This window comes from Pezoporus occidentalis, unplaced genomic scaffold, assembly GCF_034315485.1.
Source record: "Pezoporus occidentalis ecotype Australia unplaced genomic scaffold, CSIRO_AGI_Poc_V1 ctg9, whole genome shotgun sequence".
In the NCBI taxonomy this organism is placed as follows: Eukaryota; Metazoa; Chordata; class Aves; order Psittaciformes; family Psittacidae; genus Pezoporus; species Pezoporus occidentalis.
The window spans coordinates 3,957,715-3,974,188 of record NW_026916262.1 but is presented as its reverse complement, the minus strand read 5'-3'; the positions used below and the strand labels follow the sequence as shown (position 1 = coordinate 3,974,188).

At 40.7% G+C, this 16,474-nt stretch overlaps 1 protein-coding gene across 6 annotated transcripts in view; it reads left to right on the top strand.

Moving 5' to 3' along the window:
- Positions 1-201: 201 nt before the first annotated feature.
- GLCCI1 (glucocorticoid induced 1) overlaps positions 202-16,474 on the top strand; it is a 57,060-nt gene continuing 40,787 nt past the window's right edge. For all 6 annotated transcript variants that reach the window (XM_062605086.1, XM_062605085.1, XM_062605084.1 and 3 more), the window contains exon 1: positions 202-1,148. In XM_062605086.1, the coding sequence (XP_062461070.1) occupies positions 689-1,148 (460 nt within the window). In that variant the 5' untranslated portion in view covers positions 202-688. The remainder of the gene's footprint in view (positions 1,149-16,474) is intronic.

Genomic DNA, 16,474 nt, shown 5'->3' with positions numbered 1-16,474 from the left:
GTCGGGACGCCACCGGGCGGGCCCCGAGCACAGCCCTCTCACCCCTCACCGTGCCGCCGTCTCAGCAGGGTCTACGGGCGGACAGCGTCCGAGCCCCGTGCGGCGGGGAGCAACTACGGCCGCCCCGCAGAGCCCGCCCCGGCGGGCAGCACACCCCTCCTGCGCCTGCCACATCCCACTTCCCATGGCCCGCCTCGCGTTGCCATTCGGAGGCAGGGCGGCGCGGGGGGCGGATGGTGTTGGACGTGGCTCTCGGGCGCTGGCGGGTGCAAGAGCTGGAGCTGGTTGCGAGCGCCTCCGCCACTGCCCGCCCGACCCCCACCGGTTCCGTGTGCCCTCGTCGCGTTCCGCCGCTGACCGCCCTGAGCCGGCAGCGTTGTACGATGTGAGCGGCCGCGGGGCTCGGCAGCGCCCCCGGTGCCCACGACGCTGGGGCGGGCAGCGATGGCCAGAGCCTGGCGTGGGAGCAGCCTCCGTCGCCGATAGGAAGCGCCGGGGGCAGCTGGGCAGGCGGCGCGGAGACTCCCTCGGGCCGTGAAGCGCTTGTCCCGCCCCGCCCCCTCCCTTCTTCCCCCCCCCCCTCCTCCTCTTCCCCCGCGGCCGGTGAATGCGGGGGCGCCGGGGGCTGAGCTCGCCCCCCCAGTAGCAGCCGGAGCGAGTGACCCTTCGAGTCCCGAGCATCCCCGGCATGTCCTCCTCGTCCAGCTCCTCGCAGACCCCCCCGTCCCACCACCAGCCCCCGCCGCAGAGGATGAGGCGCGGCGCCGCCGGGTCCCCCACTGCCGGTGGCGGCATGGCCGGGGGCCCCGGTAACGGTGCCGGGGGAGGTGCGGCGGGGACCAGCCGACTGCTGCAGCCCATCCGAGCGACCGTCCCGTACCAGCTCCTGCGGGGCAACCAGCACAGCCCAACACGGTCCCCCTCCGCCTCGGTGGGCAGCAATACCGGGCCGGGGGGCAGCGGCGGGGGTCGCGGCGGAGGCAGCCCGCCGCCCCCTAGCGCGACGCCGCCGTTGACGGCGGGAGGCAGCGTGGCGGAGCCGGGCAGGGTGAAGGGCAGGCAGCGGCGCTCTCCGGAGAGCGGCGGCAGCAGCAGCAGGAGGAGCAGCTCACCTGAGAGACGGAGCCCCAGCTCCCCAGTGTACAGAGGTAAAGCACCGGGACAAAGCCCGTCCCGCTTCCCTGCCCCCCTGGGGTGCCGGCCGGGCCGGGGCCATGCTGCCTCCTGGCACCCCCCCCTCAGTTCCCTGGGGTGGGGGGTACGCCCTGTCCTTCCCCCCAGGCAAGCGCGCGTGGGAGCCGGACGGACACCCGGCTTGGCCCGACGGAAGCAGCCCCGCTTCGAGTCTTAGCGAATAGGGGAGGGAGGGTGAGCCCTAATCCCTACCCCGGGGAGTGGGGCAGGTGCCGTGACCGGGTTTGCCCTGCCAGGAGGGAAAGCCCCTGGTCCCACGGGGAGGGAGCGACTCCTTGGAAGTCATCTTCCTCCTGGGGCGAGGTGGAGATCCAGCTTGGGAAAAACATCCCCGTCCCCCCTAGGCGCCCAAGGGAGGGTTCCCATGCCCAGCGGAGCGGGGTGGGACCCCCCGACAGCCCCCCGGGGCCGCCGCGGTCCCCGTGGTCTCTCTGCGAGAGGGAACATCCAGGGGCCCCTGCTCCTTCCTGCCCTTGCGCCCGGGGTCTGGAAGTGGAGCTGTGTAATAGAGCAACGAGTCTAAAATTAACCTGCTTCCCTGTCTACAGGTGTAATTATTTAGTGCGGGTTGTTAATGGGTTAGATTTATATCTGGGGTGTCACAACCCAGTTCTGAAGTGTGTGCTAAAACCGAGCCTCAAACGCTCTTCTTTTCTGCAGAGCTTGGTTTGTTAAGGAGTTGAGTTTTTATAACATCTTAGGTTAAAGTACATGATGTTTTCAAGCACAGAATCCATAAAAACAATGCCCGTGGTGAGATGCTTAAAAACAAATAACAGTCTGTCTCCTTGTGATGTTTAATATTGAATCTTAAGAGTCTGTAAAAAGAAACCAAACCACCAAACAAAACCTGACAGACCCCAGTGTTGAAAATAGGCCTGTAAAGTTAAAAATGTAAAATTGATTCCCAGCAAGTCCAACGTAACCTGTGTCAGGTTGTCTGTTAAATTATTGAATATGTTAAAGTGGCAGTGGCCATCTTACCTCGCCCCCTCCCTCCTTCCCCCCCCCATCACTTTAGCAGTTGAATGAATCGGACTAAATGTACTTCTTAGGTTACCCTGCTGTAGCAATGAGGTATCACACATCATCTCTTTCTGGGCATGTTTATGTGGTTCCGTACCCCTTGCTTGTTCTGCCCCTTCCTGAAGTCTTCCTGTGTTTCATTTGTGTGGCAAATTGTGATCTGTGTTTGTGGCCAACGTGTTTTGTAGCAACGGAATCTGTTACCTCCTCCCCACCCCCACCCCTTTCAGTTTTAATGTGTAGTAAAACCTTACAATCTGTAGTATGTGTAACTTCAGTGACAGTCCTAGGACATAAGCAGCATTTTGCAAACGAGCAAAATGTCACTGCCAGTTACATGTGGAGTTAATTTACCTTGCACGGTATTTGTGCTTATGCAGATGACCAAATGGGTTGTGTTATAATCTGAACAGAGATCCTTCATAGCTTAGGTCTCAAAAAGATTATCTATTTATGCAGAAGTTTTTGCATACTTGAGAATGGAACTGAGCTTCAGTGGGTTTTCCTCATTCAAGCTCTATTTAAAATTTTAAAGATCATACTTTTCACACTGTATACAATACTAAATGTAGATTTCCCTCTTTTCCTCCTTTAATGCTTGCAAAATGCTCATGGGAAACTAGGCAAACCAAAAAGTTGATGCATAAGAAGAGTGATTGTGCTGGATACTGTAAATTATTCAGTTATGGGAACCTGGAGGAAAACATTGTAGTGGTGCAGTGTGTAAAGGTCTATGCTTAAGGTGTATTGAAGAGGGGGGCATGAGGGCAGTTACCTGCAAGCAAGCAAAAATACTGCAAAGCTGTGAAGTATTTCATCATTGTGTACGTTTTTTTTTCTTTTGGAAAGGAAAATTTAATTTTAGAAAGTGGCTTCAGTTGTCTTCATCTGAGGACTGTTTTAGCCTTAACAAATCAGGCTATAAATTAGTCCTGAGTGACTTTTCCTTCATTAAACTTGTTTGTGCTTTCCTCATGGTGGACCACGTTAGCAGCATCCATGGCTTGATTCAGTGTAATAAGTGTAATGTATAAAATCATAAATGGCCCATCAAGAAATGCACCCTGTAATCTGTATGCGCTGTGAGGAATTTGTTCCCCCTCCTCCAGGTCAAGCCAGCTGCTGCTGCAGAAGCTGACATCCTCTAGCAAATCCTGAATGAATGAATGAAAACAACGTGATCGCCCTAATAATGACCACAATTGCACACGTCAACAGCTTTATTTTACCCGAAATACAGGCACCATTTTCTAGCAGGCCAGGGAAATAAGATACCCTATTTCTTCAGTCTGGCAAATGAGAAAAGGTTACCAACACCCCCCCACCCCCCAAAAAACCCCAACAAAACAACCTAGAGCTGGTTTTACACAATTTGGAATATAGTTGCATGCTATGGGGCAGGATTTTGTCTTTGTTTCCCTGCTTGTTCTCAGCATTTTAGTACGTGACGTATGGATATTAAAACTGGTGTTTGTACGGTGATGTAGTGTGTAGAAAATTGATTGCTGAACTGGAGGACTGCTGCAGTAATAATGGAGGGCTTGGGGGGGGGGGATATAAGAATGTTCTGTTTTCAAACGTGGACCATCTTGCTGCAGCTTGTTAAGCAATGTGCTACTCCAGCTATTTATAGTTATCAGCATGCAAGTCTTGGGGAAGTGACTTGATTAAATGTTGTGGTTTTTTATTTGTTTGTTTGTTTGTTTGTTTTTTTTTGTCAGTATTTTCAGAACCATTTCCCACTGCTGTAAAATGTGGGCTTAGGCTGTAGGTATAATCCTGTTGTTTTTCTCACCAGTGCAGGGAATCTGTTTGTCTTTCACACCGCAGTCTGACTTGGATCGTTTCACAAATATGCTTGTGCTGGAGGCTGCTTGTGATCCTGATGGATAGATGTTTTTCTCTTCTTTAGGACACCTGTCCCTTCCTTACCTCCTTCCAGCCTTTTCCACTATCAATTCCTTGAATTGGCTATCCTACTAAGCCATCTTGTTGTGGATATTTTAGTAATTTGCCAGAGTTGTGGTTTTTTTTTTCATGAAGGAGATTTCTGTGAAAACACTCCAGCTTAGAGCCTCTACAGGTCAGAGCAACTACCATTGCAGGCATTGACATCACTACTATACGAATGAAAGCAGCATGCTCAGTTTCTTATGCCATCATCATCTTTTATGTCCTTTCTTTCTAGGATGCTGCAAATGTTTTGTTCTGCAGCAAACTCCTGTGTGTTTAGAACTGAAACCTTAAGAATTTGATGATTTTTTTTTTTAAGCAAATTTGGGGATTGGTAGCCGTTAGGTAAACACCAATGCCAGTATTTGTACTTGGTCAGTATTGATACTGAATTGATGAGAAATAAAAAGGAAAAACAGGGAAGAAAAACTTCAGATATCATAGGATAAACCTGCATTTTCCTTTTTTAAAAAACATGGTTTTTCCTTACTAGTAGATCCATTTTTATAGCTTGTATTCATGTTTTGGAGAGGTGATAATGTAAAGTGTATGGTTGAATGTAACAACACATGTTTTCCTTAAAGGGAATATATCTGATAGATATCTGATCACATATATGTAATGTCAACAGAATGTGAAGCTGTGTGGTTTATGATGGGCATTCCAATAATAATAATAATAATAATAATAATAAATCCCTTGGATAGGTCAAAGAAAACATATTGCTTGAGAACACTTGTGTGTTACAGGAAAAAAGCAAGTTGTTTTCTTTCTTGATTTACCTGGATAAAATTTGTAGTTTCTGTTGTTCTATAAAGAAGTTTGTATTTAAGCATGAGAGGGGTTTCCTGTTTAGTTTTTTTAATTTATTTTTTTGCACATGGTATGCAATGTTTTGTGTACAGAGAGGGTTTAAATGATTTCTGTGCGCTTCATAGTGTTTTCATCAAATGCTTTGATTTGTTTAGTGTTGACTGGTGGTACTGTAATATTATGCTTCATATTTTTCTAACTTTTACTTACAGAGTTCATAGTACAAACTTTTTTCCCCACATCAAATTTTGAGGCAAAGGTTAATTTTAAGGACATCTGGAGAATATTGGAATTGATTTGGCTGTTAAGGGTTCCCAATATCTTCTCAAAATAACTCCTGAGGTGTTGCCAACATTAGGAAAAGAAAGGAATTGAAAAAGATGCAAAACAACTGTATAGCCCAGTTCTGAGTAATAAGTATGTGTATCTGTTATGGGAGCAGGCAAAAGGCTAGTGGAGTAAGACAGACTGTATTGCTGATCTCTAGACTTGTAAAGGATATCAGTATTTAAAAAAAAAGAAACAAAACTCAGACTTCAAAAGGCGGAACTACTTTAATATCCTGGGTTCAAGCCATCCAATATTTTGGCATCATAAACATTTATACCAGAGATCAAGAAGATCTTTCCTTTATTTCTAACAAATGTAGGTAAGGAAGTAATTTTTGTGATGCTTCCTATTTCCTGATGCCTGAATAATAACAGTATTCCCATAATTGTATGGCCAAAACAGTTTTGCTCCAGCTTTCTCCTTCTCGCTTCCCAAAATAGCTTTCATTGGAATATAATATGGTGAAATAGAAGACACTGGCTAAATTTGAACCAGTTGTCTTGAACTCAGAGTCTTTTTAGTTGCATGTTTTAACATCACTTTAAATGGCAATAGTATGTTAGATGTCTTTAATAAATATATTTCAGAAGACAAATTAATTGAGCTTCTTTCAGGTTTGAAAACAACTTCAGGAAAGAAAAATAAGAAGGTACTTTCTCCATTGAACTTGAATGGCATGGTAGCAAGGCATTAGCTATTAAGAAAGCACTCCCCTCCCCCATGGAAAAAAATAACATATTATAAAGTCAATGCATGTATCTCTTTTAAATCACCACTTGACCTTTAATTCTTATCCTTTGGACATAAGCAAATGTTACTGTGTTACATATGGCCAAAGTGAAGTTACTTGCCAATATCCATGTGTAGTAAATCAGTGACTAATACTGAAATGAGGTTTCTGAAATGCATAGTTCCTGTGCTTTGTCTCTTCCCATGGTGGTGGGATGAATGGAGGTTCTTTAAACACATCTGAAAATGCAGGAGGAGAGATCAAGGGAATGTATCTTAGAATCTTACAAAAAGGGTCAGTGTTTATTGATATAGCCTGATACATAATGAGTTGTTGAGCTTTGCTATATTGCAAAAAATCACAGTGAAAAGTATTTATTTTTAAAATTGGGTTTATGCGACTACTCTAGATACCACAATGAAAGAAAAAGGTAACTGATGCAGTAATTCTAAAATTTCAATTCAACCTGGACTTGAAAGCAATAGTTGTAACAATGTAAAACCTATTGGAAATAAACTTTATGCTCCTAAATGTTTCAATATAAGTGAATATTTGCAGTGCTTTTTTTGTGACTTCGTCAGTTGAGTCATTATCTTCATCTGAAGAAGGTAATAGTTGTTTTGTTGTGTGGTTGGTTTGGGTTTTTTTCTCTCCACAGTTCCTGTTTAAATTGTTTGGCAATATCTTCAGTAGGGAAAAGCATTGCCAACGCTTGACACAATAGTTAACTCTCTATGGATTTAGTGTATGTTCAGGCAAAGTTGTTAATGTAATAGGGTTTAAACATTGACTGGCATTTCTTAAGAAGTGTCTTTTATTAATGGAAAAAAAAATGGATCCTGTACTAAAGATACACAACTAGAAAATTTTGCTCAAGACTTGAGATAGTCAACAGTATTAATGGTCATCATCTTGCTTTAATGTTAATATTTAAATGCATTGAGTTCTCTCTCTTTCCACACTGCCTCCCATATAAATCTGTAGTGCCTAAACAATGGCTTAAGGTGTTTTCAGGCAAGTAAAATAATATTTGCATCTCATTAGAAGGGATATATCCACAGCAACTTATCAGCCTGATATTATCCCAGTTTCCTTCATGTCACCATTTTTGAGGTGTGGACAGTTGCAAAATTTAGAGAATTGGAGATTACAGTGGAAGAAAAATGGGTGTTCATACTTAATCTGTTTTTTACATTTTGAACTTCTTGATTGTTCTTCAGTTATGCTTAAGTGTTTCTCTGCCTGATTTGTTTCTGAAGTCCATAGCCACTAATGTATGTTTGGACTATTTTTGAACTGGAAATTAAATCCTAAAGCTTGAAAATAGTTGATGGGTATTGAAAGGGACCACAATTTGAGACTTTTGCAGCATGGATACCACACAGAGTATCATGATACAGTGTGTAATATCAATCCTTTCAAATGGTGAGACGGTCTCTCCAACTGTTATTTTTCTGCAGCTAGGCTCTCATCCATGGAAACACTCACCCATGGTTGAAACTGACATACATGTTCTCTCAGGAACTCTTCTGCTCTTTTCCAGCTGTGTGAATATGGACTTACAACAAGAGTTCCTCCCTTACTTGGTCTCCTTAGACTGTCTGATGATGACTCTGCTCAGACTGTCTTCTGCTGTTAGACAGAAGAGGTCATGAAAAACACCCAGAAGGTGTGGGTGTCTACACTCAAGCAATAAGTGTCTACACTCAAGCAATAATTGTTTTCTTTACAAGCCATTTGTAAATAGGGATTAACCTGACCAGTTGGTGTTGGGTCAATGGAAGAATCAATGATTTTGATGGAATGTTTTCATCAAAAAGTGGTAGTAAACCTCTTAATCAGCTTTCCGTGTTTGGTATTGCTGCTTTGAAGGCTGTATACTTCCCAATAGGTCATAAAACATTACAAACTTGGGTTTTGAAACTCTAATACAACGTTGTGTATTGGATGATCCTTATTTAGTGTTGCATGTGTGCAGACAATAAATGATGACACAGATGTTGGTGTTTATAAAGATTTAACTTTTACTGCTGCTAGTGTTAAATTGAGGAGTAGCTGTTCACAGTGGATGTTATTCTCCAAAATCAAATAGAAATTAATAACAAACACCGGTCCTTATATGCCACTTGTTTTGCACAACCTGAATCCAGTTTTACCCATGCTACATGTTTTGTTTTCTGGAAGAATATATCTTGTATTTTGCTCATAAGAGTGGTGGCTAAGAACAGTACAATAGCAGTTCCATCATGTTTTTTGAATAATCTAAAATTCATTGTAGAATATTCTATTCATATTCCATCTTGAGATAGTCTAAACTGGAATAATAATTTAGGTGTCCCATTCCTTGAACAGCTCGAGTCTTCTGTGTGAATGAGATTTAGCTTCATCCTCCTTTCCTACACTCTCACCACCAGGCATTAAACTCAAAGATCAGTTGTAGATGCACTTCTGAATTTCAGAAATTAACACTCATCTAATTGGCTTGACCTGTCATTGCAGGATAAATGGCATTCATGCTACAAACTTGAAACTCATTCTGTAGATGTATGAAGTTTAATTTTGTTTAAGTATTAAATTTCTCCTTTTGTAGATGTTTTCTGTAACAGTAACCACTTGGTTGTGAACAGATTAAATGTATAGCAAAATGGATATTGTTGTATCCTGTGCCTTTTAATCTCTGGTGTTTTGGGGTACATCGCATATTCTGGAGTTCTGATAGACTCTGTGAAGGTTGGTTAGCTGGATTAGTGGAATACCAACATTTTTTAGAAAGGCTTCATGATTGGAAAAACCTAAACATTTTAATGTAGGTGCTTAGGCTGCAGTACTAACTAAAACCAATCAAAACTAATCTGTTGACATCTGTCACCATTTAGAAACCAAACTGTGGTTTGGAAATAATGTGTTCTTACCAGGAAAGAAATTATGGTTATTCAGCACTCAATCACTAGCTAATTCTTTTAATCCTAGTCTGCAGAAATGAGTCTGTAAATACAAAGCTCACTTCTTCACAGTATGACATGCAGTGCGCCACCGGCTGTCTGGGAGCATGCTACCTAGGCACAGATATAAATGCCAGGTTTGTGAACACAGAGCTTCCAGGTATAATAGTACAGTTGCTGTAGCCATGCTGGATCAGAAATGTTGCTAGGTAAACCTTCAGAATTTTGCACCATGTTCCTGGAAGTCAAGCCACAGAGATCAACAGCATGTGAGTGGCTCTCCAAGGCCCATGGGTCTCTGTAGGTATTTAACAGGTCTCAGTAGCACTTCTCCTGCACAGGATGGCAGCGCTCATTAGCCCAGTAGAATTAGAAGGTCCCAATGACTGCAGCAGATACCATTTTGGTGTGTTCTGGGTTTGGTGAGCGGAATTCTCACACACAGTCACTCTAAATTCAGCGCCACATGTCAGCTGATCAGTCTGGAGCCCTGGAAATTACATTGCAAAACCCAAGTGGCTTTGCAGTGTTGACACTATGCAATTAGGTGTCACACCTTCGTATCCACTAGATCATATATTACTCAACTTTTTTTTGTGATAACTTTCTGCTTTTCAAAGTAATGGAGAATTGACTTGCTCAATAAAAATAAAACCCGGATTTTTGCTGAGTGTCCCAGAACAGATTTTGAACACTGTGACTCTAAAAATATCAGCTAACTGCTGAATAAGACTTAGGTTTTCATAGTAGTTGGAAAGCTGCCAGATTAAAGGAGAAGCTGTCTTCACAGAAGTAAATTTGTGTTCAAGGCCTTAAAATTTTCATTCTTAACTGATAGCTGTGTTTGCTTAATTGTGGCAATTGATAGTGGAATACCCTGACACATGCTTACTCTCATACTGTGGTTTTCTGGTATTTCACCTTCAGTGGTTCCTTTTTTGTATCAGATGCCCTGCCCCAAATATTAATCTTTGTGATGTTTTCTTCTCTCACAATGAAGCCATGAAATACATTTGAAATACTTGATGTTCTTTTCAAGGGGAACAAGAAAACGTCCTAATCTGGAAGAGAAAAATTTGTCATGGGCAAAATGGAATTAACTCATGTATGTTTAAAAGTAATGTGCATTTCAGAAATTTCCATACAAGGAAATGACTGGAGAGACATACTCAACTTGGGAGGCTGTCCACACTGAAGATCCAAATAACCTTTGGACATTATTGTAGAAACAGAGAGACTCATGCTTTCAAACCAAGTTGCGTACTGAAGTGTGCAGTCCATACATTGCTTAAAATATTAATTTTGTGGAACTGCTATATACATCTACCTTAAGTTCTTCCAAAGGTGGAATTAGCAAACTAAGAGGATTGGAGTCTCATGATTTTGTTTAGTGATGTTTAATAATGTTTAATAATGTTTAATAATGTTTAATATGAAGTCGTAGGATGCAGGGAGATCTTTTGTTTGTGAGAATAGAAACTCAGTTTAGCTGTATCGAAGATGGGAATTGCTGAATCTGACAACACAAAATCTGGGAGAAGCAGAAGAAATGGGTGTGCTGGCAGTGTATATACCATAAATGTGAGATTTTTTTTACAACTAGGCCTTTTTTAATAATAAAATTTACATGCATATACAGCAAGAGAAAAAAATCCTACATAAAGGTATTTTCTAAAATTAAAAAAATCTGGAATACCGCTTCCGATTTCAGAAGGAAATAGTTTGAAAATTTGGCTAAACAAGGTTGTTGTGATGAATACAGAGAGGATCTGTCTTAATGGAAAATGTAAACACTATTGGAATCTTTAAAACATCAGGAAAACTCAAGGATGTGATCTGGTTGCATGAACGCATCCCCAAAAAGGCTGCTAGGAATAAGCAGGGAGCCTGCAAGATACAGCAGGAACAACTGAGAGAAGACTGACACATTGTCAATCAGAAGTGAATCTTTTCATTTTTTCTTAGCTGAAACCTGGAAAGGCTTGGACTTCACATGCATTAAGACAAACAGTAGAAACATGCAAGCAGAAAACCCAGTGGTTGCACCTTTTGGTACCAAGGTAAAAGTTTAAGGATGATCTAAGACTGATTTGATGGAATGTATGGCTTCAAAATCAACTTCAGGGAATGGTAGCAAAAGTCCCACAGCACAGGTATTTATTCAGTGCTGCTTTGTACTCCCCATAGCAAAGTGTAAGTTACTGGCTTCCAATTAAGGCAGCGATTTTTAACCCAGGAAGATTAAAAAAAAAAAACAAAAACAACAACAAAAAAAAAGGGAGAGGGTTAATTTGGAATTAGAAATTACCAAGAGTATGATAAATACAGTTTGCATATTTTAATAAAGTCAATTTGGTCATCCCTATTGCAGGATTCTAGAAAAGCCTACTCAGAAGTTCATGCTTACCTTCAGATTTCTAAGGCAATCTTCTGAAAAGGAGGTGACACCATCTGAGTGTAGATAGCCAAGTATGGTGTTGAGTCCAGTTCTGAATTACAGAGACTATTGGTCTAACTCATGTTGTAGGTGAAACTTCAGAAGAAATCCCGAGGGATGGTGGAGATGTTGAAGTGCAAAATGAGCTTTCCCAGTTGTGTCATGCTAACCTGGTGGTTTTGATAAGAGAACTGATTTTTGTAGACGGGAAGTAGATCTTATCCGCTTAGGCAAATTTTAAAATTAGGGTGATGATTTGATGAGTTTTGAGAAATTTAATTAGTACACAGGAAGATTATGCAAGAATAGTTGAAGGACCTTGGGAATTGAAAGCATAATTTCAAAGAGTGAGATTTAAAAGCAAAAAAATTGAGGTTTGCGTATGTGAGATGTTACTTGGACAGAATATCTTTTCCTGTAAGGGGGAAGCATGTAATTTGAAAGTTCTGGAGGGTGGAGTTGGGTGATGGTGGGATCTCTGAACTGCCAACATGAGGTTACTCAGAAGTACTGGGCACAGGTCAGGTCTTGCACAAATGAGCAACACAGGGGCCTGCTGAGACATTGTCTGGGAAACTGCTTGCAGTTCTGGTGCTCCACGTTTTCAGAAGGGTAAGATCATACTGGAGCAGACTTGGAGAAGGACTGCTAGGTTACACTAACAGTGGGCAGCCTAAGTGTGTGGCAATGAAAAAAATATGAATAAAAATATAGTTGTTTTCTCTGAATCCAGGTGAGCAGGGAAGGGGATGGAGAGGTGGGAAGGAAGACCTGTAAGTTAGTGCTGGGATGTGAATGGGTGGATTGGTTTTACAATGTAAATGTTTATGTGGAAAACTACAAGAAGGCCTGACACCATCGGAGAGCTAAAATCAACATTATTTTTCCAGTAGAAATTGTGGGGGCAAAGTAGCCAGTTGCTGTAAGACTGGGTCTGTAATTGTTAAGTGATTATGTATGTTTTGTCAGTGATAGTTGAGCTGGGCTCCTGATTTAGGAAGTTGTTTCTAGTCCTTTGTTTTTATGACTTAACTGGTAATGGAAAGGTAATTTATTTCATCAGCAAAGTTGGGCAGCCTGATGTGAGCAGTCGGTTTTAATCTGGTTTTATGTTTCTGTTTTTCTGATAAAGTATTATTCTTGTTCAGTATAATTATCTCTAGCTAGAATGCCTTCTATCTCTCATCATTGGTGATCATTATGATGGCATTGTATAGCCTATTGTACATTGATTACAGTTCTTTGTATATTTTGATTGTGAAAGTGGTGAATCATGCCTTCTGTTTTTTTTAAGGGTTTTTATTCCCAATATGTCCAGCTGCATTTTGATGGAAAGTGGAATAAGATTAAAAGTATACAAACCTCTCACTTTTCTACATTTTGTTAAATTGTTAGTGTCATTATACCAACAACAACAATCCCTTCAGAGTCATGAAGTTTATTCAACAAAGGCGGTACTATTTTTAGTTACTGAATTAATTGCATGTGTTCATAATTTTCCCCAAGGTTTTAATGATTAATAAACTAGAAGAAGGAAAAAACAAGAGTTTCAGTGCTCTTTTTGATTCCAAATTAATTTCTCAATATTGGATAAATTTATCATTCAACAGATCTAAGTTAATGAACTAAAATGACGAAAATTCTCTATACCTGTAGAAGTGCACAACAGTTAATAATTGGTTGTGTGTTTCAATGTGCTGTTTTCCCCAACTACTCCTGAGCTCAAATCGATTTTGTTTTAGCTTTTTAAAGGAACAAAGGAATTCTTAGGTAATGTATTAAATGATACCAAGTTTAGGTATTTGTATAGTGTGTAAATTTGAAAAAAAAATACACCCTAAAAATGTGAAATACATAAAAATCTGGAAGATTTGGAATTGTATTTTTTACCTACCTGGTATTCTATTAGAGTAGAAGTATGTAGGTCACATCTGTTGAACAAAGCAGGCTTTTGTGATATTAAATGCTTCGTCTTTTGTATACAGGTCCTATACATGCCAGCAGTAATCTTTGTTAGAAGAATAACTTAGTTTTGGAGAGCTGAAGCTTTCTTCCTTGTACTTTGTTTACTTTGCTTACTGAGATAAGAGCATTCTTTCTATGCTTGATCCCTAAGGATAGTGTTCATTTTAAACAGGAGAGTTTTGCCATGAACAAAATTGGACTTCTGAAGGTTATGTGTAGTCACGTTTTATATGACCTGTGCTTGGATGGAATAGGGAAATGAGGCAGAGACCATGCTTCATCATGCAAGCATAAGGCAACCAAGATTTTGAGTCAGCCATAGGTCCAATTAAATTTTTATGCTTACATATTCATTCATCTGCTCCCCTTTGTCCATGTATCTATAGCCTAGCTCTGAGCACTGTGCCTTCCATGCAGTTATGTGAGTAGAGCTGTACGTCCTTGAAGAGTCATGCATAGAGTGGATGGAGGGAAATCTTCTCCTTGATGGAAGGAAATGCATCTACCCATTGGATTCCATGACTAGTCAGAAGACCTCTTCCCTTTTCACGTGGTTTAAGTCATGGTGGCTATAAAAGATAACTCAATATGGTTGATTACTGTAAACCCTTACTGTGGGTCTTTGTCTACAGTTTTCCTTTGAAAGGGCAAGCTGGTTTGGTTTTGGTTTGTTTTCCCAGTATAGGTTACCTCTTGTGTTGATAGACTTGCTGTTTAATGTAGTTCAGTTTAAATTCTTATAAGCCTTGTCAGGTACAAAACTGAATTTTCCATGACTACCAGTCTGTTAAATGACGCTTTGTTGTTTTTGTTATTGTTGCTTGCTTGTTTATTTGTTTTCTTTCTTTCTTCCTTCCTTTCCTGAAGAATTTTAGATATAGAAAGCACATCATGCAGGGATCTCAATCTCTGAAAAGGTCTCAAATCTCAAGTGGACTGCTTTATGCTTGTTCAGTTTGGTTGTTGGAGCCTTGGTGAGATTATGATGCTACTCCTTGCCTTTATTTTTGTTGATTCAGTGTTACGGATAATGAGAAGATAATTAAGAGTGAATTGTGTCAGTCTGCTTAGTTACTTCAGAATGTCATCCCCCTTCATTTGTAGTCTTCCTCTGTATTGGTTTCTAAAAATAGAAATTTGGGAATAATTTCTGAAGTTGATAAAACTGAACTAAAACCAGTGTAGTGCACATAATAAAGATAGACATTTTACTGAGCTGAATGAATGTACAGTGTTTTGAGATGTATCAGAAAGTCACGTAAAATGACCATCTGTTATTATATCCTCCTACAAATATCCTTTTGGTGGCAAAACACTGTATTGCATTTTGCATGTTTGAAAAAACAAATATTTTGTTTTAAGTTATTAAAGAGATTTAATTTGAAATTACAGAAGAAGAATTCAATGACATTTTTTCAATTCAATTACATATTAGGGTGTTATGTTTTTTAAGTTGCTGTTTAAAATCCTATTTTTTGTTATTTTGTCTGAATAGTATGTAGCAAACAGTATGCTCTTTGTTGTTCTGCACCACTCTGAACTGTTAATGCAGTCATTTTAGCCAGTTTGCAGATTGGGTTGGACACAAGTCCATCAGTCACTGGCAAATGGGAAATGTCTTCTGAACCAGTAGATCTGTCTTGTGGAGTAAAACTTCTAGGGACCCCAAATCCCTTGTTAATCTTTTTCATGAGAGATTTTGGCTTCCATTACAGGAGAAAAGCCTTCTTGAGAATGAAGATTGAATTTTTTTTTTTTTTAATGTCCTCTAAATCCCCATTTTTCAGTCTTTTTCCTCACAAAATCATAGCGACTAGTTCTGCAGATAAACATACACCAGCTTGTCCACCTACCTGCCTAACTGGAGGTGGGAAAGACCAGTCAAATGTACTTTCAGGAATCAGTACAGTATCACTATATACTCACTGGAAAAACAAACAAAAGTGAAAAAAAAATCCTTGACCAGACTCTTAAGAGCCTGTTCCTTCTCTTGTATCTGAAAGTATACTTCTGTAATACTCAAGGAATCATAGTCCAAAGCAAGCAAGAGTGAAGTATTCCTTTTCATGCTTGTAGAAGATGTAACAGAAAGAGGGGACTTGACTAGACATGGGGGGTTAAGTCATCATCAGCTGCTGCTGTGGCAAACATGACCTCAGTGTTGGGCCATCATTCTTAGTAGTCACTGTGGGTCACCATTCATTAATATTCAGCTTTCTGTTTCTAGTTTATGATTTCCCATGATGTGTTCCCACATACTTCATTATTTAAGAGGCATTCACACAGGCATCTCTGAATAATTATTTTTGCCTAGTAAGAATGTCCAAAAATATACACTCCTTCATAACATAATATCTGGTCTCTGCATCTTCTTCAAGCCAGACAGCTTGAACTCTGACTTTGGGGCTCTTGAAAAGAGTCTTAAGCAGACTAGGATATTCATCAAAGTGAGTCCTTCCAAGAGTCTTCTGTATTTTTGGAGGAAATTCTTCTGAAGTTGGTATTAATTTCCTAGGTAAAATGAAATTCTTTAGGAATGGATGAGAACAAAGCTTGGGAACTCATTCCTCTAGCCGCTCTGAAGGTGAACCAGAAGGCTCTGCAGTGTTAGTAACTGAACTGAACAGCATCTTGTTAAACTTTATTGTGGAATTCAGTACTGCTATTTCATGGTGTCATGACTTGGCTGTCTTGGGTAAATAGTTTAAGTTATAGATGAACTTTGAAGAAAAATCAAAATATTACTGCAGAAACGTTGTCTAGCATTTTGGCAGGAGTGTGTCACAGTTAACTGACATTGATAAGGAGGTGACAATATTAATACTCCTAGTTTTAGGAAACAATGAATTTTATTTTTATTTCATGTTTTTCACTTAACTTGAAAGGAATCTGTGTCATCTGAGAAGTTCTTACGATAATTTTAGTCTGTTTAAGCTGAATATATCCATGCAGGAATGTGAGTGGAAAAGTTTTGGCCAAATTTGAACTGCATCTGTTAACTGCTGAGAGAGAGATGGAAAGAAAAGATGCTGACAGATGAGCTCCGGTGGATTTAGCTGAAGCAGTTATTACAATGGTACCAGT